Source organism: Diaphorina citri, unplaced genomic scaffold (genome assembly GCF_000475195.1).
Source record: "Diaphorina citri unplaced genomic scaffold, Diaci psyllid genome assembly version 1.1 scaffold10704, whole genome shotgun sequence".
In the NCBI taxonomy this organism is placed as follows: domain Eukaryota; kingdom Metazoa; phylum Arthropoda; class Insecta; order Hemiptera; family Psyllidae; genus Diaphorina; species Diaphorina citri.
The window spans coordinates 1-553 of NW_007388078.1; the positions used below are offsets into that span (position 1 = coordinate 1).

General features: G+C 42.9%; 1 protein-coding gene across 1 annotated transcript in view; it reads right to left on the bottom strand.

Moving 5' to 3' along the window:
- Nucleotides 1–256: 256 nt before the first annotated feature.
- LOC103522728 (protein quaking-like) overlaps nt 257–553 on the bottom strand; it is a gene marked incomplete at its 3' end in the record, with an annotated part of 10,094 nt that continues 9,797 nt past the window's right edge. The window contains exon 5 of the mRNA XM_026832724.1: nt 257–397. Within this exon, the coding sequence (XP_026688525.1) occupies nt 257–397 (141 nt within the window). The remainder of the gene's footprint in view (nt 398–553) is intronic.

Consider the following 553-nt stretch of genomic DNA (forward strand, 5'->3'; position numbering starts at 1 on the left):
AGGATAAAATACGCCCCGGGGGGAATCAAACCCGCTGCCTAGCGCTCACAAGACAGACGCGCTACCAACCAAGCTATCTAGGCTGGCAACATTCCCTTTAGTTATCTAGAAGAGCCCTAGACTTCTTACGAAAGCCAGGGCTCTTTAAATACTGATTTTGTTGACTTCTTAGGTGTTACGAACATCCTTGAGAAATAAAGCATCTAGGTGCATAACAGTGAGTATTTTCTAGTCGGGTATTTTTTTTAAGACTTACAGGTACAAGTAATTTCTGGACTTCTTCTACGGCACGGGCTAGCTTCAGTTCTGCTCGGTTCTCAGTATCTTCTACTGAAATGAGTACGTGAAGCTCTTCACTCAGGTGTTCCCAGTTTGGTTTACCTCGGTTGGCCTCTTCCTGGAAAAATGAAACGGGAAAGAAGAAGCAATGAATTTTTCATTTAAAAAAGCAAATAAATGATGGATCCCACGTGGATTGGATTTTAATTTTGGGATCCCGGAAGTAGAAATAGCCAATCCCGGGATTGGAAAATCACAATCCCGATCCCGAAAT